The 22,992-nt window shown below is 48.5% G+C and overlaps 5 protein-coding genes across 6 annotated transcripts; 2 read left to right on the top strand and 3 right to left on the bottom strand.

Moving 5' to 3' along the window:
- Positions 1-293: 293 nt before the first annotated feature.
- Positions 294-1,630, bottom strand: LOC135808328 (26S proteasome non-ATPase regulatory subunit 14-like). The gene has a single exon (XM_065321500.1). The coding sequence runs from the start codon at positions 1,516-1,518 to the stop codon at positions 601-603; it is 918 nt and encodes a 305-aa protein (XP_065177572.1). The 5' UTR covers positions 1,519-1,630; the 3' UTR covers positions 294-600.
- A 141-nt stretch (positions 1,631-1,771) lies between these two features.
- LOC135808325 (far upstream element-binding protein 1-like) lies at positions 1,772-6,895 on the top strand. The gene is made up of 2 exons (XM_065321498.1): positions 1,772-3,898; positions 6,308-6,895. The coding sequence occupies exon 1, from the start codon at positions 1,893-1,895 to the stop codon at positions 3,894-3,896; it is 2,004 nt and encodes a 667-aa protein (XP_065177570.1). The 5' UTR covers positions 1,772-1,892; the 3' UTR covers positions 3,897-3,898; positions 6,308-6,895.
- Positions 6,896-8,556: 1,661 nt separating this feature from the next.
- LOC135808327 (citramalyl-CoA lyase, mitochondrial-like) lies at positions 8,557-16,678 on the bottom strand. Its single transcript, XM_065321499.1, has 6 exons — positions 16,241-16,678; positions 14,652-14,882; positions 14,194-14,371; positions 12,913-13,029; positions 9,453-9,631; positions 8,557-9,141 (listed from the first exon to the last, which is right to left on the bottom strand). The coding sequence occupies exons 1-6, from the start codon at positions 16,523-16,525 to the stop codon at positions 9,046-9,048; spliced, it is 1,086 nt and encodes a 361-aa protein (XP_065177571.1). The 5' UTR covers positions 16,526-16,678; the 3' UTR covers positions 8,557-9,045.
- Positions 10,567-12,280, bottom strand: LOC135810961 (uncharacterized). The gene has a single exon (XM_065324332.1). The coding sequence runs from the start codon at positions 12,278-12,280 to the stop codon at positions 10,709-10,711; it is 1,572 nt and encodes a 523-aa protein (XP_065180404.1). The 3' UTR covers positions 10,567-10,708.
- Positions 16,679-17,091: 413 nt separating the features above from the next.
- On the top strand, positions 17,092-22,671 carry LOC135808324 (platelet binding protein GspB-like). 2 transcript variants are annotated; one of them, XM_065321496.1, is made up of 5 exons: positions 17,092-17,511; positions 18,155-18,725; positions 19,353-19,466; positions 19,815-20,253; positions 21,125-22,671. In XM_065321496.1, exons 1-5 carry the CDS (start codon positions 17,495-17,497, stop codon positions 22,435-22,437), a joined length of 2,454 nt encoding a protein of 817 aa, XP_065177568.1. In that variant the 5' UTR covers positions 17,092-17,494; the 3' UTR covers positions 22,438-22,671. The 2 variants fall into 2 exon arrangements, with proteins under 2 accessions (XP_065177568.1, XP_065177569.1); XM_065321497.1 differs by having other exon boundaries at positions 17,093-17,511; positions 19,353-19,448; positions 21,125-22,669.
- The last annotated feature ends 321 nt before the right edge of the window (positions 22,672-22,992 follow it).

Below are 22,992 nucleotides of genomic sequence, written 5' to 3'. Positions count from 1 at the left end.
ATGGCATGAGATGCAGAGTTTTTTAAGTACGAGTACAATTGTGGCCAAAGAGTTCCGACCCACGAGTCAGACGAAAGTAGCACTGCATTCCCCTTCCAATGACATCCTGCGCGGTCCAAACACCCAGCCATGCGCCAAGGCCGCATGAGCCTTGGCGTTGTTTTCTGTGCATGGGTGGGATTTCTTCGCCCACGGCTGTGCATGTACCCGGAATAATGGGTGCATTTACAGTTTTACTACTCAGGTACTACTCCCTGGTTGGAAGACCGACGTCAATGCAATCGTACACACACTTCAAAGATCATAATCTTTTAATACAGAGCGCGGAAAACTCAATTATTTTATACAGCACGGCTATTGTGTATCCAAAGATACATCCAGCAGAGCAAACAAATCATACAGATCCAGTGGTCCGTAGAGTAAGTAAAAAACCAGGGTGACGGCGTATAAAAATTCACAGCTTTTATTATGTACAAAGCTCTCTCTCTCTCTCTCTCTGTCTCTCACACACACACACACACACACACATGCACACACCACCATCGACACTACTACCACACCCCACGCGCGCACGTGCATCAGCAGCAATCTTCGGTGTCCTTAGAAGACTACGGTATCAATCATGGCGCCAAGACACTGAGAGATATTTGATGTCATCAAGACGTCGACTTGTTCTTCGATGTGCCGCTTTGGATCCTGCTTTCCAACGTTCTTAATGGCGAGTTGTTCCGGAGTCATCTTATCCTCCTCCTCAACTGACTTGACATAAGCTTTGGCCAATTCAAGCATCTGCTCAACAGTTTTCTGATTCTGGACGCTATGCTCGGAGTGATCTGCCAACTTCATACCCTCCATCCATGATTTCTTGTGCAAATTTAATAACATCTTCTGTTCCAGCTCGTTCTTACGGTAGTTGATGGGCATGCTATAGTAGTGGCGGTCGAGGCCGTGAATGAGGGCCTGTACGGATGGCTTCTTCAGGTCTCCTATGTTGGACGTGGTCTGGCGTGGCTCTTGGCTCAGCATGAGAGTGTTGTTTTGAATGAGTCGGAAGGCATCAATCACAACTTTCCCTTTCACAGACTGAATCGGGTCGACAACAACGGCGACTGACCGCTGCTGAAGTGACTCAAAGCTTTGCTGTGTGTTTATATCCACTCCAGAGAGCCAGCATCCGAAACCAGGATGAGAATGATACCATCCCACTACGGTTTCTGGTCGACCAACTTGCTTCAGATTCTCCATCATATCCATCTGAAAGACGGGATCAACAGCCTCAACGCTCACTCCCGTTCCACTTTGAGGCATGGCAAACACATCAATTACTCGAACCGTGTAGTCGTCTACAAATTCGCCAAGCATCAGTCCCATCACTTCCATGGGGACACCAGCTCTGCCATGTTTCAACATCTTTAGCAGAGCCATAGATGAAATGTAAACTTGTTCCGCTGTGTCGGCAACATTACCATCACCTCCAGCCTGCGCACCACCTCCACCAAGACGAAGAAGACGCTCCATCGTCTTGGTCAAAAGATACGGCCTAAAGCAGTTGGTTGAGATCAGTTTGAACGAAACCTCTCAAATGAAAACGTTCTTGTTGAATGATTGTATTTTTTGATTTGAAAAAAAATGTACAATTATTTGAACTCATTCGAATTCGTCTGATGAGAAGATACGTCATGAACCAAGGGCGCATGCGAACTTCTTCTAAAAATGGAAACTATCGTGATCGCGGGAATCCCGGCCATCACGCACAAACAAAGACCAAAGTTTTGCTCAGCCAGCTGTGTTATCCCTTTCTTTGAGGGATTTTATTGTCACGGTTTAGCTAGCCCTTGACCTTCTGCTTCTTTGTAACTATTACTTTGACTTTTAGACATTTTAGTAGTGCCATGGAGAACCCTGCACCAAACGGCGAAGCTCCTATTGAGAGTCAGACCCATCTTGAGCCGTCTGGTTTGGACTTGCAACAAGGACAAGGTGCACCAGCTCAGGACAACTCCGCCTTTCAGGAGGCCTTGAAAAAGGCGCAGGAGCTTGCGGCAGGTCTGAGGCAACAGCAGCCAGAAGCTGGTGAGGCTGTAGGCCTTGATCAAGGCTTTAAGCGCCCAAACGAGGACATGGCTGGTCTTGATAATCCTGCTAAGCGTGCAATGACTGCCGAAGCTGCAGCCAATTTCGACTTCGCTGCGGCTCAGGCTCAAGCTCAGGCAAGGGCAGCGAAAATCATGCAAGGCATGATGCCAAACGGAGAAGAAGTAAAAGTTCCTAACCGTATGGTTGGAATCATTATTGGCAAGAGTGGAGAAACAATAAATCGTTTGCAGGCAGATAGCAATGCGCGTATCCAATGTGCTCCTGCTCTGCCTGGCAATCCGCAAGATGGCGAGCGTGTCATTTCCATTACTGGTACGCCAGAGTCTATTGCAGCCGCTAAGATGATGATCCAAGCGCTGGTTGAACAAGGACCTGACAACCCCGCCCCGCAGCAGCCTCCTATGCCTGGTTTGCCAGGAGCAGATGCTGACGCCATAGAAATAATGATTCCTCAGGCAAAGGTTGGCCTCATCATTGGCAAGGGGGGAGAGACTATCAAACGGCTGCAGCAACAAGCCAATTGCCATATGCAAATGGTTCAAGATGGTCCATATCAGCATGCACCTCAGAAGCCACTCCGAATCCAGGGCAATGCTCAGGCTATGGATCAAGCCCGGCGTCTCGTTGAAGAGCTGATGGCCGAGCGCGATGCTATGGCGGGTGCGAACCCAGGTGCTGGTGGCGCTGGTGGTGGACACATGGAGATTCCCGTCCCCCGTGAGATGGTCGGTATGGTCATTGGACGTGGCGGTGAGACCATCAAGAAGATCCAAGCAGAGACTGGCGTGCGCATTCAGTTTAGCCAGGAACAAAATGGAGGACCTATCCGAAACGCTGTCCTTACTGGCCCACCTGATGGTCTGCCACAAGCAAGACAGATGGTTACAGACATTCTGGAGCGTGCTGAGAGCAACAGCCGTGAAGGACGCGGTGGTCCTCGCATGGGAGGTGGCGGTGGAGGCAGTGGCACTGGAGCCAATGCAGGTGGCGGTCCGATGGATGTGTGCGAGTTTCCTGTTCCCGGGGCGAAATGTGGTCTTGTGATTGGACGTGGTGGTGAGACCATCCGTGCGCTGCAGCAGGAAACTGGTTGTCATATCCAGCTGAATCGCAATGCTCCATGCGGCCCGGACGAGAAAGTGTTCACTCTACGCGGCTCTCCCGACCAAATAGCCCACGCCCAGGATATGATCCGGCAGAAGTGTGACATGCCCCCTGGTGCCAACAACTATGGTGGTGGTAATCAGCAGCAGGGTGGTTATGGCCAGCAAAATATGATGGGCGGCGGCGGTGGTGGACCAATGGGTGGTCAAATGCATATGCAAGGACAGCAGCATATGCAAGGACAGATGCCAATGCAGGGTCAGATGCCCATGCAGCAACAAGGTATGTATGGCCAGCAGCAGCAACAACAGCAGCAGCAGTGGGGCCAGTATCAGATGGGTGGCCAGCAGCAAGGTTATCAGCAGCAGCAGCAGCCTCAAGACATGCAGGCGCAGCAGCAAGCCTGGGCCCAGTATTACCAGCAGTACTATCAGCAACAGCCGCAGCAAGCTGGTGCCGCCGGTCAAGCAGCTCAGCCTGCAGCAGCTGCTGCTGCCGCTACGACACAGCAGGGTGCTCAGCAGCAGCCAGCCACCAGCACTGCACAGCAAGCTGGCCAGGCCCAGCCTGCTACGTCTCAAGCCCAAGGCAATGCGGCAGATATCCAAGCACAGTGGGCGGAGTATTATCGACAGATGGGCTATTCATACCCAGCTCAACAGCAACAACCAGCACAGCAGCAGCCATCTCAGTAAAGGTAGGGTGTGTGGGTACATTGTGGCGATGTGCGTTTGCTGCGGTGTGATCTTTGTTATTGAGTTCTTTGTCTAAATGTCTACATGCTCTGGATTCAGGTTTTTATTCTTGTTGTTGGGGGGGGGGGGGTCTTTGACACGGTGCTGCAAAGTTCTCTGGTACTGTGGTAGTCTTTGCTCCTACTCCTCGATTTAGGAAGGTCTGGGAGGGTGTGTGTGAAAGGAAGTTGTTATGGGTATGGCCGGCTGTCACTTATCAAAAATGGTTAGGTGTGAATGGCATGGTTAGTTTACAATAAGTTGGTGGGGGGGGGGGGGGCGTCTAATGATCAGTTTCCTGGGATTTGTCACTTTCCGTATCGTGTCTTTTCTGTGTGTGTGGGGGGGGGGGGGGGGGGGTTGTAGCTTTTGTCATTATGTTCGTGTTGCTAGTATTTCACTCTTTGCTTCATTTTGAGCGCTTACGTTTATTATTGTTGTGTTGCCCCGGTGCTGTCTGCGGTTCAAAGGCCTAAGAGATTGGCGCCTGTGTTGGTGAGTATTGGCGCACACTCGCATTCTGCCTCTGAAGTATTTTCTCTGTAAAGCTCTTGATAGAGTGATACTGAATGGGTAGAGCATCATGTCCGAAGATTCAAGTCCGTATCTAATATGTGGGGAATTTCCTGACTCGTCCGTTCTTTCGTCATGTGCTTATGCCATATCTTCCATGATACCGTTGCTTTCTCTTTGCCTGTTCTGAAATGGAAAACATAAATTGCGTTCGTTTATAAATCTATCTAGGCTACCAAAGGTGTTGGTTGCAACAGGCTTCCAGGGTCGTACCGAGTAGGTGAGCATTCTTTACTTTTGCATTGACGATGGAGTTACCGTGCACCGAAGTCGCCTTGTCTCCTGAAATCTCTCATTGTGATATTGTCGACATGGTCTGTTCGTCACTTCACCTACTTGAAAAGGATGACCTGTGTTGAGCTTTCTATGACTCGGTATTTGAGCCATTCACTGTGTCTGTCACTTTGCGTATTTTGTCACTCGGCACAGTGGCTGCTGCGGTAGCGGCAATGCTGTCGACTCTCATTCTGGGTGCAAATGATGGTGTCATTCGTGCTCTGTGCTGTGTGGACATTTCTTGCTTGCATGACCTATGTGCGGATGGTGTTGGCGACATGCTAGGGAAAGTTTACGCTTGACTGTCATTGCTCCTCTTTGGGAATATTGTGCAATGCTTTCGCTCCTGTTTCCTCTTCCGTGTTTTACGTCATGTCTACTCTGACCCGTGTCAAACGTAGCACCTGCATTGCTGATATTGTGTGGAAAGTGAAAGGACATTGTTATGCTATTGATTAGCCTCTACTGGTCTGTTAGTGTAGTGGAATGTCTAGAATTCAATTGATTTTTGGCACGTTTAGCTGCTCATTCCACCGTCAGCTGGCACCCATACCCAGGGATACCAACTCTGCCAAACCGTGTATTACTCGGCACTAAGGCAAAGAGATGAGCACGGAGCTGTCAGTCCCACCAGCACCTCGCTGTCCGCCCGACGACTGGCGTAGTAGCTTGTAAGCCATCATTCTTTCTTGGTCTCATGATGATGATGTCATACTGCTCTTGATGATGTCATGATACTACTGCACTGTGTGCTAGTTATCCCTATTGCCAATACCAAGGAAAACTGATTTTCCTGGCGGTCTCCTGGTGTAGTTATGGACTAAGTGTCTTGCTGGTCTGTTGGTGACCTGTGTAGGTTTAAAAAAATATGTTCGGTTTAGCAATTGCCAAAGCGCTGAAGTTTTCTGTGTCCGCTATGGTATGTTTGCTTAGTGTCGTAATAATGTTTGTGGGTGAAACAAAGTACTTAGAAGTAGATTGTGTATCCAGGGGCGTTGGACACGCTACGGTCACTACGGCATTGACCGTACCACTATTTGTCCCGGACACAGTAGATCTACCCTGTGAATCGATAAAAGGCAATGTTTTGGGCTCTAAATTTCGAAAACTTCCAGAGGAGACACCCTTACTCCACGAGTAAATTGTACTTCAGGTGGCTGACCGTACAACCCTAAAATACCTTCCGACGCCCCTGGTATCCGTTCTTTTTTTGTTGCTGTGTTGTTACGTAGAGACTTTCCATTTGGAGTATGTAGCGGACTGTTACTAGTATCCGTTCTGAGTCTTGCTGCTTCAATTGCGGGTACCTTTCTGACTGGACACTGTATTGTGCGCTTCATGCTCCAAAGGTGGTCATGTTCTTTAATTTTTTTTAATGTGGTGTGATCTCCTTGGCACACAAACACTCTGGTGCTAAACGAGTTGTGGACCTTCCATGCCTGTGGCGTGGTTAAATGCGGGAGCTAGAAGTTGACGGGCGGGTGTGTTCTTTGTTCTTTCTCGATTGCTGTTTCCGTCTCTAGGGCACTATGCTGCGTTTCTTATGGCTTGGGTGTGTAAGACATTTCCCCTCTCGGTCGTCTTTGTTTAGAATTGTGTCTTCTCCCGGTGCCTGGAAGATTCTTCGTGTGTGAGTCTCTTTGTGTGTGTGTGTGTGCGCGCGCGCGCGCGCGTGCGTCCACTTGTCTTTGTGCTGATTATCTGCGATCATTCGTCGTCCTGGCCGTGCTTGTGTGTGCTAGACTTGTGGCCAGTCAATGCGAGTAAAAACATGCTTCGCGTATGCTGCTACTGAAATCTGGAAGGCTGTCACTGTACTTGATATGGCATACCTCGGTTTCCATTCCAATCATGATATACATGCATAAAAGTAGGAACTTTGCAAGAGAGATTATCATCATTCGTGTCCTAGTAATAATCTTCTTGTATCATGAAACCACTCATAAAAAAACATTTCTTGACTTGCCTCCCACCTTTCAATGATGACAGTCTAGTCGGTCTGTTCTGTCTCTTCTTACGTCTCATAGAACTTTGATTTGCAATACTTCTTTTTTAACGTGGCGTGGCACACTGTGTTGTTGATGGGACGGACCTGTTCTTACGCTCCTGGACTTCTTGCTGTTCTGTGTGTCAGTGTGCTTGTGCATGTGTGCACCATTTTGGAAGTGGTTTGCAAAGCCAGTCGCAGCAGGGCATTACTGTTACTGGTTTGCAAAGCCAGTCCCTTCGGAGTATATCTGGCACTGGTTTGCAAAGCCACTCACAGGACATTTCTGTTACAATTGTCCTGTAGTACCAAGAGTACACGAGTGATTTTGCCGTTTCTGCTGATCGTCAAATGCCGGAGCTTGACGACCCTGTGGACTGCTAGTGTGTATGCGTCACTCATGTGCCCTTGCTCTGGTGTGCACATGATCAAATGGGGATTTGTCCACCACGGGTCTGGGTTACGTCTAATAATGTGTGCACACTGTACAACGCACATTGAACAACTCAACTTGAAATGTCCGTATTTTACCCATGATTTCCCCCTCCCCCTCTTCCCTCGCTGTTACATTTGCAATGGTGTGCATCCGTCCCATTCTGTGCATCGAAACAGGGTAGTCAATTCCACTGAAAACAAAAAAAGGTGTCGCACAGCCTTTGTACAGCTCTTGGCACAAGTAAGTTTGATTTCCCTGCAGAGAAGACGTCTTCGCTTCAACCCTTTGTGCAAGATTCCAAAACCCCCAAGAGCATGCGACTGTGATCTTTTTCACCTGTGCGCCATGCATGCAAGTTCATCCGCACCCTGCAGAAAGTCAAACCCCACTCTTCCCTGACCGGTGGAAACAAGCTTACTTTTAAAAGACTGAATTGAAGTTGGTGCACCCCAAAAACTATGGATCACGGATGGCTTGGAATGAACCAATCAGATAACTCAACTGCTTTCAAGAGTACTAAGCGAGAGGGTGCAATTCCGCACCTCTCCTGCACAATCTGCAGATACCCCGGCCCACGGCGGAAATTATTGTTGACGCCGCCCTACAGAGCATGCACATTTAAATTAAATGTCATTTTGCCGCAGAGCAGTGCAGTGTGAGAGCATATGTCGGGCGCCGACCTTGTAAAGCCCAGCCAAGTGCACGAGACAAAACTTCCCAAAAGACTCGCAGTGTGTACGTCGTAGAAAAGATAATGTCAAACAAAAATTTAGTGGGCCGAGTCCGGCCGACCCGTCCGCGAGTTGCACATTCTTGTTTATCCACTTGCTGTTGTAGTGTACGGTGCCCGGCCGGTCATAGCTTCTTAGTAGGGAGGTTTCGCTCTACGGAATTACGTAGGAACTGCACGGAATTTTCATGCGTAAAAATCAGAGCTGTTGTTTTCGCTCTACGTGATTTCTCCAAGACTGCTTAACATGCGTTGTTGCTTTGGAAACGCGTTGGCTGCATGCGCCCACCGCAAACACCAGAAACAGAAACCACGTTTTCCATTTTATTTTGCACGTGGTGTACGGAGTGTGTACCTTGTGTTTCGCGCAGCTTGAACGTTGCCATGGACAATCCGGAAAATGCGAAAAAAAATCCTACGGAGGACCCAACGTAGGAAAGAGCTTTCCTACGGAAATCCGTAGAGAGATTTACGTATGAAAGTTGCCCTCACTCCCCGGCGAGTATGACATACGGATTTTCATACGTAATTACGTAGAGCGAAATCTCCCTATTGAGTGCGTGTGGACGGTGCAGACCTGACCAGCTGCGTACTGGAGCGCCGAAGGCAGCACTGCATGTCGCGCATTGACTCATGATCACAATGGTTGATTGAGAAATGGTTGATAGAATCCTCTGCAATAAAAGGCAAGGCGACGTATCATTTCCAATATAAAACGAACAGGTCTAGAGTAAAATGCATGTGTGGCTTGTCATCTATCACTGCAGCCTGGACCGCGCCTAATAGCATACCGGTATTGCCAAAACAGGTACTTCTCGGAAGCATCTTGATTCTTGAACAACGAAGTATGAGTGTGCCTGCGTTCGGCGATTGCCTACTAACCCCGCCTAGGTATCTGAGATGCTTGCCAAGCTAAATCTGCTTTCTACATGGGATGTGTGGGGAGTCTTCATTCATTCATTCAGATTTTATTTATTCGTGTTTGCAGGCCTATTATTTTCATGTATTCAAGTCTGCCCTGCTTTACTGACTGAATCACATTGGCCAGTTGTTGTCTTGCCGTGGCATGGGAATAGTTTTGACAGGCTGGTCCCGCCGTTCTGCTGAACTAAACGGAGCTGTGCCGATCTGCAGCTTCCAGCGTCAAGCGAGCGCGGCGAAATATAGGCTCGTCTACCAGCTCACCTTCATGAACAAACACCGCCTGTATTTAACATACGAACACGTGCACACACACACACACACACACACACACACACACACACACACACACACACACACACACACACAGATAAATAGATCCTACACTGAAATGGGCAGACCTACTTCTATACAAAACAGAACGGTCATATCCACGTAGGGCTCGGACAATCATCACAATCAAAAGTACAAATGAGCTTACACAAGGAAGTCAGTCAGGTACATAATGTAGTCGTTAACTCATCTGTACAAAGGCACATAATTCAGGCGCCATGCTTCGCACAAACTCGAAAATGGGTTATCGGAGTGCCTCACCTGTCCGTCAGCGTTGTGCCTTGCATATGCATCGAGGAGGCCACGCGCCCAAGCCACTTGTTTAGCTGGCGGTGAGAACACCTCATTGGCAACGGACACATGGCTAGGATGGATCAACGTCTTGCCTGTGAAGCCGCTTTGCTTGGCATGCTGACAGTCCGTGCGGAGACCGTCCAGGTCTGGAGAAAAAGAAAGGTGTCCATAGAGCAACATGCAAGTGCACTACAACTGAACAAAACCATTATTATTATCACCATCATCATTTGAACAGCCTCTTGTACGGGCAAGCAAAAACGCAATACATCAAAATTCAATTAGAATGAAAAAGAGAGGAAAATGAACACAAAGTGCACTGGAACTCAATATAAAAAGGAACGCAAAGTGCAGTTGAACACAATGAGCATGGGGCATGGGGCCACCAATCGGAGAAGACCGGCTCATAATGGAAAATAAAAAAAAAAAACATAAGACACCCGTACACATCAACGTGCTCTAAGGGTATGGCAGCTTGTTAAAAAGCTGTGGCGCTGGCGCTTGTACGATGCCCGCGAACCACGTATGCAGGTAATACACCAGCGGAGCAAACACAGCGACAATGCAGATCGAAGTTGTCCCATGACTACAGAATAATGTAACTCAGGATTTTTCTCAACAACAAGCGATACCAAATTTTTCAAAAAACGAGACCCCTCTGGCCCACACATGCCTGAAGTTGAAAAAACTAACGGTGTAAATGATGCTCTCTCTACAATATTTACACGGGCACAATATTCTCTCTTTTTGGCCTGTTCATGGGTCTTCAGCTGACGCAGGACGTCTGTACGCGACAGCAGGCTTGCCTTCGGGTGTGTTACCATCATCATCATCATCATCATCATCATCATCATTTTTACAAATATTGTTTTTATTCCATTTCACACATTTTTCATTCGTGTTGGGTTTAACTACTCACTGTACTGATGCATGGTGATGATTGTGCTTTGCTTTGCCCGTAAAAGAGGCCTTCCCTATCATCATCATCATCATCATCATCATCATCATCATCATGAGAAAAGCCTCTTTTACGGGCAAAGCAAATGTATATCATTACAATATGTAAAGTGAACAGGGGAAATCAACACAAAACCAACCGGAAAATGATGAAACACAAAAGCAGTCAAGGAAGTAAATCAATACAAAAACAAGCAATGAACACAGAGTAATAAAAGGGGAAAAACCAAATAGCATTATATTAAGTTGAGGCCAAAGGCAGCACCCTACTCCGCCTGGCGGCACTGGGCCAGAAATGAGTTCGGCTGTCGCCTCTTGCCGTACGAACCGCGGCAACCGCGGAAGCAGGTGACTGCCCATCGCAGCAAGCAGAAAGACAAACGGGTGCGTAGTATGCCCATTACTAGTGGGTACTTCAGTTCAGTATGGCGCTCAACAAACAGGGAGGCCAATGATTTCAGGAATTGAGTAGTTTCTGGGCCACTAAAGCCGTACGTCGAGAACACAAGTGGCGTGAAGGAGCCGCGCTCCACGTTAACCACACGGCTGGCGTATTGATTTTTCTTGTTTCGCTCGTGAGACTTCAGCTGACTCAGGGCTTGTGATCGAGACAACACAGACGCTGCGGGATGAGTGATCCGCACATCAAAGTAAGCGTCCTGTTGCCACGACCAAAAGCCGCGAGCCCGCACATCCAGACGAGCTTCTGCGCATCGGTTGAGGGAACGACCACCAGGCAAATGCTCACTGCTGCAGGGCAATAGCCGGGGCTCCGTCTCTACGTCCACCACTCCAGCCTCCCTCAGTAGTCCAGCAACCAAGTCCCGCACCTCATTGTGACGGGCAATGGTATAGCCGCCAGTGGCACAGGTAAGTGCATGAGCGGGGCTGAGAGGCACACCACAAACACATGAATCGGGTAGCCCACTCAACCTTCGCCCATAGCGGATGCACAGGGCATCACGGAAGTCGGATTTCTTCAGGATGGTTCCATCTTGCCACCGCGGGGCAACAGTCAACCATGACGATACTCCCTTTTCGGACGCGATTTCAACAAGAAATTGTTGCTCCGAGCTCAAGTCCGCCTTAATGTCTTGTTGCCGGCTGCATAGGCTCCGCATTTTGCTTGTCCGAGTCGAGCGTGCCAGCTGGCGGGTGTCCCCAACAGCATCGCGGACGGGATCATGATTGGAGAGCCTCACTCGGTCGGCAACCTCCTGGGTTGTATCACCGGAGCCCTCTGACTGGGCAGTATCCGACAAATCGCTCCTTGCCATATCACCAGGCACGCTTGGAGGGTTCGCATATGTGCCAGTCAACAGTAGCTGAACAAGAGGCTTTGTGATGCTCAAGGATGCTGCGAGCTCTGCTGGTGCACTATCCTGCAACAGAGGGAGGGCCAAACCACCAAGACGCACTGGAAATGACATCAGCTCTCTCTCAGGGCTACCAGGACGAACGCCATCCCCCAGAAGGGCAGGTATCAGGCAATCATTGATCCTCTCATCAAGCTCGGCCAGTATCTCAGCCGAACAAGGTGAGCAACGCAAGTGGTATGTCCATGTGGATGACAGACCCTTCGTAAAAACGGTGTATGCGGCCTGAGGCTGAGTGACAGCCATCCCCGTCAGGGAATCCAGAACCTGCTTCCATTTATCCACCTTCTTGGCCATGAAGGCAGAGCAGAACTCCTCACTGCCAATCGCTCCGCCGAGGTGACGGTTGCCGCTGGTCTTGATGGTAACTCCAGTGGCGGAGAAGAGGCGCTGGGCCTCTTCCTCATGCTCCGGATGCTCCGGCTTGACCAGCAACACTGATTTCATCATCATCATCATCATCATGAACAGTACAGTAGAGTTGTGCATCCAAGAACGTTGTTTCGAAGGTTGACCGTATCTTTCAGAAGCCTGGCTGCGTTCTTACAGCACATTCTTAGAAACAATTCATACTGGATCATATGTATCCCAAAACCTGCCAGAAAACCAACACCGGCGTTATTAACTTTAGGCTCCACATTCTTCGGCGCACGATTCTACTGTACTAAAATGAGTACATATGCTGCTACAACAAAACTACTATAATATTATTGTGCTATAGTTGTACTTCAGTACACACCGTATGTCCGCACCTTTAAAGCCATGGCGGTATATTCGATTATAAAGCCAGTCTCAGCTATAAAGCCAGTCTCAGCTATAAAGCCATGGGCTTCTGAAATGAAATGACATTTGAAGCGTGTTTTGTAAAAAAGACTTCGACTTTTATGGCATGCATGGCATAGTGGGTGAGTCACTTTGCATCTAAAATATCTAGGAAAGCAGCGTTGTTTCGAATACAAGACCATGGCTTTAAAGGCGCTGGCATACGGTACGCATATATCACACACTCAAGTATCACTTCAATCTTTCCAAGCTTAGCTACCAGTAATGGCAGTATGCAGCAAACCATTCTTGCTAGACAACACCAAACTCACCCTTGACCAGCGTATATGCACAGTCCATGGCCTGCAAGCGGTACGCCCTTGCTACGGTGGCCAGCTTCTGCTCAGCGAAGAGAAACTTGCTGCGGTCATAGACGGTAGTGTCAATGCCTGCGATATCGGTAGCAAGGGCACCAGACACACAATGTTACTATTGAATTAAAACTGCCAAATGTTTGCAACGTATTAATGTTCGCTATTTTCACGAGAAGAGCATACCGCAAACAATCAGCGTGAAGTCAAACCTCAACAGTGGGTGCATGTGTGTGTGTGTGTGTGTGTGTGTGTGTGTGTGTGTGTGTGTGTGTGTGTGTGTGTGTGTGTGTGTGTGTGTGTGTGGCCACAGTGTTCTGCAAACATTTACCATCGTTATTAGCTGCTGGTTCTGAGAGATAGCGAAAAATTATTGACGCAAACACTGGGTGGTCTACAGTATCTTAAAAAAAATCTTCATCTTTCCCCTGTGTATCATAGCAGATATCCTATCTGAATATGTGTACGTGTACAGGTACAGTGGATATCGGTTATAAAGTCATCGGACATAGTGATAAACCGGCTATATTGATACAAAATGAAAATATCAAAAGCAAAACCAGAAAAAGCCAGTCAAATTATCATTATAACCAATATATCGTATATAGCAATAAATCGGCTATAAGGATACAGAATCACCATTCAAAACACCTCTTTGTGCAGAAAAATTATCGTCTATAGTGATAGCAACACACGAGTGTGAGGCATTGATGTCTCGACTTGGAGCCACATGTGTGTTGTCATAGGGTATTGTGGTCTGGTGCTTCCTGGATGATGCCTTTGGGCCAAGAAGCTCTTCACTCTAGACTGGAGGTGCAGTAGCATCCATCACGTATCAGTACGCTACATTAGCGCGATCGAGTACCCACACGTGTATAATGTGTATGTATGACGCGCGCAGTTGAAAATCGCCTGTAGTGATATACCGGTTATAGTGATAAAATGTGAAAAATCAGAAGGGCACGTTATAACCAATATCTATTATCTACTGTACTCCACATTTCTTCTTCTTACGGTTTACAAAGTGCAGTTGCGCTTGGTGAAATCCGACCCGGGGTGCACATTTGGAGCCCTCAATTTACACGGCCCTTGACGCCCCGGAAGTGACACGAATGCGGCTGGACATGCACATGTACAAGTAACAATTACAATGATGTAATCAGAACTGGTACAGAGTGCCAGTTTTGCAAGTCGGGTCGGATTTCACCCAGCACAACTGTACATGTAGTTATTATGTCTTACCCATGTCGGTGCAGTAATCCATGTGGCCGAAAGCCAGGCCACCCGGCAGGAACGATTTCAAACGCATGCTCTGGGACGCGTTGACCAATGCGCTACAGATATCCTCCAGCTTGACAATGGCTAGAGGTGACTCAACCATCAGGTAGATACCCAGCGGAGGAATGTCTTGTGGCAAGTACTGCAGCACACCGGGGGGCAAGTGGACACAGAACGGCAAGTAGAAGAAAAGTAAAAGTAAATTATCGTGTCCATTCCCGAAGGAAACTCACGACGACCGTGAGCACTCGGTAAACTCATGTAGATGTTGGCCAAAAAAGTCCAAGCAAGTGGGATACTAGAGCCTCATCAGCCCGTCATATCACAACACACAGATGTTTCAACTGACCTGCAGTAAGATTATTTGACGTGGAGATGGCGGTGCTAGAAGGAAAAGCACAGTTCATCACCGCATTGCTTACCTTGTCGAGCAGCGTGATGAACGTTTCAACGTCCTGCGCCGTGTCGGCCTTGCTCAGGCCCACGGCGCTGGGCAGCGTCTTCATGGTGCTCAGCATGCCCACATCGAGCTCCAGCTGAGATAAACCATCCCTTGTCAGTGCCGAGGTGGCATTCAAGCGAACCAGCGTATTTGTTGTACTTGGATAGACCAATTGTGGTACTATGTTGCATATCATCTCTCTAGCCATGGCCTGACAAGAGCAAAGATACCAACACATGAAGAACCAGGAAAATAAGAATGATCCGGTACTGTTCGGATTCTAGCTTTGGCAAACCGATCATTGCACTGCTGTGGGGAAGCAGGGTAATTCCTGGGCACCGCATGACTTGCTTACATGAACAAGAATATGTCGATCCAAGATGGATCAGATCCTGGCGGGGCAGGGGTGGTTTAACCTGGCGTTCGCATGCCCGAAGCGTATGTCCAGGGACACACCATATGTATGGTAGGAAAAAAGGCACAGGAGGAGTAAATTGTCAAGACTAGACGCAGTGATCGCTTCAACTCGCACACACCGGGGTGCTGACCAGCAATGGATCACCAGCAGTATACTGTTAGCTGTTATTTGCTATTCGTGTTCCCAATTGATTTACTAGCACTTGAATTGATTTATACATTTTGAGCTATCTCCTGTTGTATGATGATTTGCACAATTGTGTTGCCCGTCCGAGAGATTTTACACTGTATATTATCAATTATAAAATTAAAATTAATTTTCCAATGTCTTCACCTCATAAGAAGGCCATGTTAGTAACCGACGGTAGCACTAGCTGAGTAGACGAGGATAGTACTCGCAGCACAACCGGGCTAAACGGACAAGTTGTGCAATTTACCATAGTGAGAATTTTATTGATTACGTTTGCATATTATAACTACAAGGAGGACTAATTGCACTGTAAGAATTTCTTGACTAGTTTGAGGGAAAGACGCAAACGGGAAAAGTCTGAAGAAAAAATTGACTGTCACCATCAGGACTCGAACCAGGGATCCTCGCTTGCAGTGTAAGAATTTCCTATACTGTAAAGTCGCGGATAAAAGCCGGGTTTGCATACAAGCACATCGCGGATAGAAGCCTGAAAATCAAACGGGTCAAATGCATATACGCCTGTCGCGCATAGAAGCCTGGCTTCTATGCAAGCGCGGATCGGGTAGGTCAAGAATGTATGCACTATGTAGACGGTGCATAGTAAAACTGCCGCCATACCGGTAGTCAGTGGTAGATCTACGCGTGTCGCGCACAGAAGCCTGGCAAAATATCAGTGGTGCATATAAGCATGGTTTGCATTAAAGCCTGATGCAGAAAGCGGCTTATGTGCTTATAAGCCCGGCTTTTATCCGCGACTTTACGGTAATTATGTCGACATTTATGTGTAAATTATTATTATTATTATTATGTGTAACTGCTGTCTCCGAAACGCTTAGCGCTTGTTTACTTGTATATTACATGTATTTAGTTTCCCGTCCTTGGCAACTCAATGAAAAGGTCGTGATTGATTTCATCATGCTACAACCATGATTAATTTTGTACTTGCAGATTAAATTGTATACCTTTTTGTCATGTCCAACGCCATCGTCCAGATCCAGAATACACAAGTCAGCTCCACATTCTACTGACTTTCTCAGCTTTCGTTCACTGTCGCCGGGAACGAACAAACAGGACCTGTACCAGGGTGCTAAGTCTGAGTGTCGTGGCCCGTTCTGAGGTCCTGTACTGACGGTGCTGGAGCTGGCGGCCCGAAGTGTTGATCTTCCATACTGCATTTGCACCTGGGCAGATCTCCTCCACGCCGGCCTCAACCCACCCTGAATACCACGTGCGACGACAGTGGCCATTTGGGAGCTCTAGCCTAGGCTTCAGTGACAAAGCTGTACTCCATCATTATCATGTCCACGATGTTTATCGGGCCTGGTAGTTTCACTTCTTTGTGTTTTCCCTTTCAGACATTTGAACTGGTGATTTTTGGTTTTGAGCTCTTTTTAGCCTGACTTGATCGACTGACTTTGAAGATCAAGAAGGTGCACGTGTCCGTAAACAAAGACGCAGTGCTTGAACGGGTACTGCGCCGCGGCTGGTTGCCATGCTGACCTGACACGCAATGGCAAGAGTACATGAAAACGGTTTTCATGTACTCTTGGCAATGGTGATAGGTGGTCGCGGTAACCAAGAAGTGTCACCAAGGACATGTTTTCAAATAAAACACCTCCTGCATGCAAGAGCCAAGATCCTTGAAGCAAGGCTAGGACCATGAGGACGGTAAGATCTAGTACTAGTACTAGTAGTAGTAGTAGTAGACCTGGTAAGTGGTAGACGCTCAGTAGTTGTAGGCATTTCGCCGATGCCCATATACCGATAAATCTAAAAATATGTTCAGCATGGTGGTATCAACCCCTCTGTGTATGTACAAATAATGTAGTACTGTAGATCTACACTGTAATGACTATGTAGTACAATCATGTAGGTACTTGGTAGACACGGCTAAGTAGTATTCATGGTATTCTACAGCCTGCTATGATAATAAATCTGAAGCAATCGTCTCCGATTGACTGCAGAGTCGTCTTCTTCTTCCCACCCGGTCTACGTCTGTAGTCACGTCTGTAGTCACGGCTCTGTTGCTAGTAGTGACAGTGTTGTAGCGGTACCCTTGTCGTGAGCATCGTGGTTTCGAACGGCGCTAGGTACTAGGTGCTAGCGTCGACGAACGGTGTCCAGCAGTCAGCTTTGTAAAGAAACGTTTGTCCCAGCTGTCGTGCTGTTCACGCACTGTACAAGCAGTAGCATTGCTTGTGAAGAGCAGCAACACGATGAAAAGAGGAAAGGGGTAAGTCTCTCTAAATCGTAAATCGAATGTTAGCAACAGCTCCAGCAAGCATACTCTAGGCATGTGGGACTGCCCTATTCAAAATTTAATAATAATAAATAATAATACTGTCTCAGCACAATGATGTGCATGATGTTGTGGAACTGACAGCTTTCATGATCATGTAGACCTCCAGATTTTCCCAGTATGCATTCACGTCCACTGCGCTGTTTTAATCTGGGTTTGTACCAGTACTGGATACCCTATATCATTGGTATTAAAATTATAAAAAGATTAAGGGAATGAAAGAACCTATAGGCTATATTCTTCGCTCCACCGTGGTTAACAGAGAATATTCATTCAGACTACCACACACTCCAATTGAATGGTGACTTTGTCAGTGCTGGAAACAGTTTGCAAAGGTGTCATCGGCCACGGTACATCATCAGGGTTGTCTTCTGTACTGCTGTCCCACTCTCCCGTCACACACACACACACACACACACGCACACACACGCACGCATACACACTCAGCAAAACACACGCATCACACACACACACACACGCACACACACACACACACACACACACACACACACACACACACACACACACACACACAGTGTTGATGGTCTTTGGTTTACGTGTTGTCTTCAACATACAGCACCTCATCTCAGTACACTGCCGCGTCTGCCAAAGACCTTGAGCGAGAGAATAGACTGGCGGCACAGAAGCTTGATCTCCTTAAGAAGCACCTGTCGTCAGAAAGGGAGAAGGCCGAGCGTGATGCGCTTCGTGCGGAGAGTCTGTCGAATTTTGGTGCGGACATCGTGTCGCTGGATCCTCGCAAGCCAAAGCGTCCCCGAGGCACATTGCCTAGTTTTCCGAGAGATGCAACCACCGACCTCAGTGGTACAGCGGACGTACCAGTGAAGGCCAAGAAGCAGCCAGCAGCCAAGCCAAAGAAAGTTCGACTCACGTATCTGAAGGACGAGCCCATACAGCCACGTCAGCGCTCTAATGACACTCCGCTCTCTGAAAAGCTGAAGGAGATTCAGTTGGGCCGACATGACAACATTGCAGCACTGAATGGCACCGTCAAGATGGGTGTTTCATCAGCAATGCACTGCTCACCGTCTGTAGCGCCGCGCGTGTCCGCAAGCACCGGTATTGGTGTGGGTACGGCTGATCCTCGGCCAGTCTGTGGGCAGTGTGAGACAGCAGGAGCTTGTCAGGTCAGTGTGCCCAGCGTGCTTACGGTCTCTCTCTCTCTCTCTGTCTATCTGTCTGTCTGTCTGTCTGACTCTCTGACTGTCTCTCTCTCTCTCTCTCTCTCTCTCTCTATCTATCTATCTATCTATCTATCTATCTATCTATCTATCTATCTCTTTCTATCTATCTCTCTCTCTCTCTCTCTCTCTCTCTCTCTCTCTCTCTCACATGCCGCACGGGTATAGGTACATGTGTTGACACTTAAGAGCGGAGCAGGCAGGAGATTGCACAGGACATGTGATGTGCCTGATATTTAATGACCCTGTGCACCAAGAGTGCCAGGATGCTCGGAGGGAATCACGGCGATCGGGTGGCTGGGATTCTCCCTAATAAGAACTTGTAACTTAGTACATGTATACATTTGAATGGTGGGGAAATGGACAAACCAGGAGTGATTAGTTGGCCGTATGTTCTTCAGCACACAAGATCATTGTAATGTGAACAGCTAGCATATTGTGCTATGCGCTCGCGCGCGTGTGTGCGTACGCACGTGCGTGTGTACGTGCATGCATGAGTGTGTATGTGAATGCATGTGTGTGTGTGTGCACGTGCACGTGTGCTGCATTCTCTACGGTCGTGTGCTCTTGCAGAACTGCCTAGACTGCAAGGAATTGTACTGTTCTGCCTGCTTTACCCGGTTTCATCATAAGGGAGCGCTGAGAAGCCATGTCTCGGAAACCATCATGGTATATGGCCGAAAAGAGGTTGAGTTGGAATTCCAGAGTTTTCTGGCAGAATTACCTTACTTGGGGGGGGGGGGGGAGGGGCTGATTGTTTGGAATACCAGTCTGAAGATTTCGATTGTGCACTGCATCAGCATGGTGTTTACTGGTTGTTTGTTTGGAGGGGAGGAAAAGAGGCTGTAAAGCTTATCTTGACATGGCTGGCTTGGAAGAAAATTCTGAAATTGGGAGATCAGCCGAATGTAACTTGACACTGACTGTATACAATTGGGTATCATGTGATAGCGCTGTTAGTAGTACTTTAAATCTTCAGTTTGTTTTAAAGTGTTTCCCTATTGTTTTGCAATACACTGTCTTCCTGGACAACAGGCTACATCTTGCCCTGGTGTTTTCAGCAAGAAGACTAGGGCATCAACAAGCAGTCAGAGCAGTCAGCAAGGTTCAGTAACTGCAGAGGGAGTGGGGACAAGCGAACAAGCAGCCAATTTCTCCACTGACTCCTTACTTAATGGCAAGTATGACGAGCAAGCACAGGCGCAGTCGTTCCAGGAAGCGGTTCGAGCGTGGCGTGAAGGTCGTGAGCCCGCAGACACCCCCACTGCCACCAGCACAACAACAACAACAACAACAACAACAGCAACCGTGACAAACACGGCGAGCACTGCCCTGGATCGGGACGGCAACACAAGACCGCGTAGTCAACGAGGCGGTGCACTTTGGGGAGAGTACGACGAAGAGGCCAGTGCAGAGGGTTTTGCACGCGCTGTTCAGGAATGGAGAGAAGGACACATGGCCACACCGAAAGCAAGTAAGTCCCGGACGATGCTTGCTTCATGATATTGATTTTTAGATTTCCTTTTCCCTTTTCATCTCCCTCGAATTTATGAATATTTAACTCAGTTTTGCTCCCCGGCATAACTATTATAGGGGGACTGCCACCAATATTTTCTTTGTCTTATCTCAGTGTAGTCTCTTGGCTCTTGATCACGATACTGTACATTGTACTTGGTTTTTCTCCGCGATGACTGGAAGGGGTGAAAACGTGAGACTGAGAAGGTGCCCAACATTTCCCCGAAGCACAGCATCAGCAGGTGTGGCAAACTACCAGTGATCACGGGCCTGGACTGGTCATCATGGAGTATCACGTAGGTGGCTAGCTGTACTAAAACCTATCTAAGTCGACCAAGGGACCCACGATCCTGGTCACTTACACAGGTGGGCTCTGTATCCAGGGTCATGTGACTGAAGAATGATATCCTTTGGTCCTTGTTCTAGTGGTCCTCTGGGACAGGCCTGAGGGTGTCGTTTTATGAGAGCGATCCCCTTCATTAGTAGTAACCTTACCAGAGTCCCTCCCCCCCCCCCCCCGGCAGGTTTTATTGTACATCATAATTATAAAATAAAGTGCGTGGTCTAACTCTGAGAATTAATAGTACTGTAATAGGTTTTTCATTTGACCCGACGAGACCACACTACGCTCGCAGGTCTCGTCGGGTCAAATGAAAAACCTATTACTACTATTTGACGGACCTATGGAAGATGGCAACAAAGAATTCTGAGGATTAACTCTGTTGTTATCTTTGCCTAGGGTGCGGAAGTATGCGTCCATTTCCCCAAGTTTCCACACCCTGGAGGTTGATTCCCTCACACAGGTGTGTCATTCTATTTGATGCATCCAGGTACAATGAGTGCATCGGTCGCTCCACCAGAGCCCGTATCAACTGGCACATCGTCACACGATCTCCAGCCTGGCATGCCGTCGGCGGCCCAGCTGAACCTGGATTTCGGCAAAAGCCAGCTGTCGTACACGGAGCGCCTGATGCTTCAGAAACACAAGGAGGGCAAGCTTCTGTCTGATCTCGCTGCGGAGCAGCCACTGAGCAGGACAACGAGTAGAGTGAGCGATGATGTCACTGGTCAGTTTGATGATGTCACTGGTCAGTGTGATGATGTCACTGGTCAGTTTGATAGTAGTGTGTCGAGTGATACCCAGCAAAGCGACTCAAGTGTGCGGACGGTGGCAGAACCAGCACGCAATGCATCACCACATCTGCAAGATACATTTGCTCGCTCTGAGGCAGACGCCCTTGATCTCCTACCAGCAGGATCCAGGCCAGTGTCAGTCCACTCCCATAGCCACCGTGCTCCGAGGTCGTCAGTTCCGCTATTTCAACATTCTGCTGCGTCAGCCCGTCCAGCTGACAGAGCATCTAGCAGACAGCAAACGGATTCTGGTGTACTGCAGCGTGAGGTCGTAAGTGTTTGTTCCCTGCTCGAAGATGGCCAAGCGCCACAGCCGAACAAGTCGAACACAGAGAATTACAGACCTCTGTATAATTTTCTGATCGACGACACGGGTGACGCACAAGACACCGCTCTATCCGTGAGTGAGCCTGATGGAGAGCCAGACATGGAACCGCAGATTGAGAGCGTTGGATTTCATCTTGGCTCCAAGGCTGTGTGGATACCGGACTATGTCGATGAGCAGCCTAGCACAGCTCATGCCATAACATGCAGTGCCGCTACTTCCAATGGTGCGGACCACATCTGTGAATCTCACCAAAATGAACTCCGTCACCAGCTGAGTGACACAAATGTTGCAACAGACCAAGTTGGTATCGATGGAATCGACGCAAATGGTTCCGTTACACCAACGGCCAGCACTCATGCCGAGACTGACCAGTTGCAATTCAATGAGGGTGACTTGGAAGTCATTGACTTTGATGATGCTGGCCTTGCGGATAGCGATCATGATGACGAGCGGTGTTTGACAGAGCTAGCCAGGGAGCTTGCAACTGCGCACGGCTGGAGGGACATAGACCTTGGCAAGCAGGACGATGAGGAAGCTGACGAGAACGCCACGGATCAGCTTGACAGCTGCGCAGAGCGCGAGGCAAGGTTTGCGGCCCTGGAATCACAGACACAGCTGTGTATTGACGCCGACATGGAGGCTCTGCGTGCGGAGAGCGAGGCCGCAGGTGACGTCTTGTAGCCGTGTGCTCTGTGCTGGGTTCAAGGCAGGCTTGAATGGGAGCCATGCGTTACCTTACTCCTATTCCTGCTACTGTCTAACACCGACTGCGTAAATACTTGACTTATGAGTACATGTGCGATGTTAATGGTATCCACTAGTCTGATATTACAATCAAAATAGTTCAGAGAAAATGCAACGCTTGAAGCTACTAGTGACTTGATTGTGTCTTGATTGGTACTGACGTTAGCTTGAAGGGTCGCCGTTCATGCTTAGATGGCTGGTTCTGGTTCTGCTACAGAGGTCTGCCGTGTAACCGCTATTAGCTAATGTGGCTTCTTGAAAGGGTATACTTGCCCATCATGTAATGCAGGCGCATAGCCCGCACGGGGCCCGGGGGACACGTGCACCCCCCCCCCCCCCCCTAAAACTTTTGGCCTAGGTTCAGCATGCACATAATGACCGTGAATGACCTGCCACCAGCCATCCTACACATATGCGGCCGTGCACGACCACCTCCCCCCCCCCTCCCCCAAAGGGGGACCAGCTACACCCCCCCCCCCCCCCCCCCCCCTA

The sequence above is a fragment of the Sycon ciliatum genome, chromosome 2 (genome assembly GCF_964019385.1).
Source record: "Sycon ciliatum chromosome 2, ocSycCili1.1, whole genome shotgun sequence".
Taxonomy (NCBI): Eukaryota; Metazoa; Porifera; class Calcarea; order Leucosolenida; family Sycettidae; genus Sycon; species Sycon ciliatum.
Note: the sequence above shows the minus strand (reverse complement) of the source record. Positions and strands in the feature narration are given on the sequence as shown.